Source organism: Amborella trichopoda, chromosome 1 (assembly GCF_054954075.1).
Source record: "Amborella trichopoda isolate Santa Cruz 75 chromosome 1, AtrichopodaSantaCruz75HAP2 v2.0, whole genome shotgun sequence".
Classification (NCBI taxonomy): Eukaryota; Viridiplantae; Streptophyta; class Magnoliopsida; order Amborellales; family Amborellaceae; genus Amborella; species Amborella trichopoda.
Window position 1 is genome coordinate 59965130 of NC_142336.1, and position 2413 is coordinate 59967542.

The following is a 2413-nucleotide window of genomic DNA, read 5'->3' on the forward strand; positions in this document are numbered from 1 at the left end:
CAAATTTTGTGAACCGCGGCCTCACCAAAACGTCATCCTTTTACCTAGATGCGAACTTTTTGAGGGTGAAGCTGATCAGGAATCCACAAACAAACAAACAAGTTGATGGTTTCTTGCCATGCGACATGGCATTTAATGCAAAAACTTTAAAGACAGCTCATCCCCACAGATGAAGACAACCAATCAGCATACATATATATTTTCCCATCTCTATCATTATCAACCATGGCTATCAAGGCAACCTTCGTGGTCTTCACCACCCTTCTCTTCTTCTCTCTCAACCGAGCCCAACTATCCCCTGAGACAAGCACTCCTCCAAGAGCTCTTGTGGCCCCTCTTTCCTTAGACCCCTCTACCTCCCAAGTTACCATCCCTCTAGACAACGACTCCTATGTTTTAGACCTTGGGGGAGCCATACCTTGGTCCTTCTGCCATGGCCTTTCTTCAGGTTTGCTCCTCTCATGCCGTGCACGTGCTTGTTTGGCCGCAGAACAGCTCCCTGACGCTTGTGCCAGTCCGATTGGGAGGCCGCCCCTACATCAGTGCTATCAGGCCAACTGTGTTGTTTGGCTACACAACCCTGTTGCAAACACTTGTGCCTCATCAAAATTGGCCCTGAAAACCGTCACCCTCACCCCGACTAATGGACTTAACCCTACGGGTTCGGTGGTTTTCCCACATTTCATCTCCTCGTGCGTGCCACGTCGGCTTCTGGGTGGTCTAGCTAAGGGGGCAAAAGGCCTAGCCACACTAGGCCCTTCAGAGCTAGCCATCCCCTCCCAACTCCATGCTAGGTTCGGTCTAAGGCGTAAGTTTGCACTGTGCTTGCCTAGCACCCCTAGAGCACCGGGAGCGGCCTTCTTCGGCTCCGAGCCCTTCTATTTATTGCCCCCGCCCGGCATTGAGGTATCAAGGCGCCTTCTATATGTGCCCTTGATGACAAAACCCGACGGGTATTACATCCAAGTCCAAGCCATCACGATCAGCCTCAATGGTGTGAATTTCAACTCCTCATTGCTCTCACGCGGCACAAAGCTCAGCACCGTGCACCCTTACACCACCCTCGCAACGCCCATCTACAAGGCCTTCGTGGAGACCTTCAATGAGGCCACTGGCGGCATCCCACGTGTGAGGGCTGTGGAACCCTTCGATGTATGCCTCAACACAAGCAAGCTCGGCTCCACACGTGTCGGGCTCCCGGTGGGGCCCATAAACTTGGTCCTAGCCAATGGGTTGAATTGGGTCATGGTTGGGGCCAACACCATGAAGCAAGTGAGCAATGATGTGGCTTGCTTAGCTTTTGTGGATGGTGGGATGGATGCCAAGAATGCCATACTGTTGGGCTCCTACCAAATGCAAGATAACTTCCTCTTGTTTGATGTTGGAGCTTCAAAGCTTGGGTTCACCTCTTCCTTGTTGTTTCAACAAACCACTTGCTCTAACTTCAATTTCACCTCAGCCTCACTGTAAAGGAAAGGAGAGACCTTCTTTGTCCATAGATAAATGTGTGTAAAACCATGTGGACTGTGTAATAAGACCTATGCACACATATAGGACTGTTTAGCCACCAAGTTTTCTTTTGTATTATTATGTTTTATAAAAGGGTGTGGTTAGCCACCAAGTTTTCTTTTGTATTATTATCTTTTATAAAAGGGTGTGGTTTGTATACGGCTGAGGCCCTAAATAATCAAAGTAATGTGTACCATCAAATAGTGCCGAAATATGTTGTTTCAGTATCAGGAAATTTTTATGATGACTTGAAAATTTATTTTCATGTCAATTACAAAATTTTAATATTAAAAAGGAGTGTAGATCGAGCAGATCTATGACCACCTGAAAAAACTTAAAAATTGATTGTCTAGATAATGCATTACAAAGGTTATATAAAGTTGCAATCTTGTATTGTAGAATTAAGATGTACATCAAAAATCCATCGAAAGAGGTTGTTTAGATGTTGTTCAACTCTCTAACTGGTCATCTCGACATCGAGATGTATGACTAGGAAAAAAAATAAAAAAAATTGAGACTTAAAAATAATACATCTTGCCATATATTATCTGGACTGTCTATTTTCAAGATTTTCATGTCCTTATAGATCGACTTGACTTGACCCATTTTTGGAGTTTGAAATTTTATAATTATATACGGAAATAGTTTCTTAAGTCATCTTAAAAACTTTTACACCAAAATTATATCTTATGATCAAATTTGGAGGCATGCCTTACTTTGATTGTTTAGGGTTGCAACCTTATGCAAACCACACCCAATGGATTATAGCCCTAATAGTTATCCACTACATTTGCAATAGAAAGACATCCACATAATAGTCCAAGAAAGATCCCCACATATAATATTGCATGACGATTGTGCTAATTTCTTTTTTGAATCTTAATTAACAATGCTCTAAACTACA

General features: G+C 43.6%; 1 protein-coding gene across 1 annotated transcript; it reads left to right on the top strand.

Moving 5' to 3' along the window:
• Positions 1–212: 212 nt before the first annotated feature.
• LOC18440565 (putative aspartic proteinase GIP2) lies at positions 213–1710 on the top strand. The gene has a single exon (XM_006850703.3). It carries the CDS (start codon positions 226–228, stop codon positions 1468–1470), a length of 1245 nt encoding a protein of 414 aa, XP_006850766.1. The 5' UTR covers positions 213–225; the 3' UTR covers positions 1471–1710.
• Positions 1711–2413: the final 703 nt, after the last annotated feature.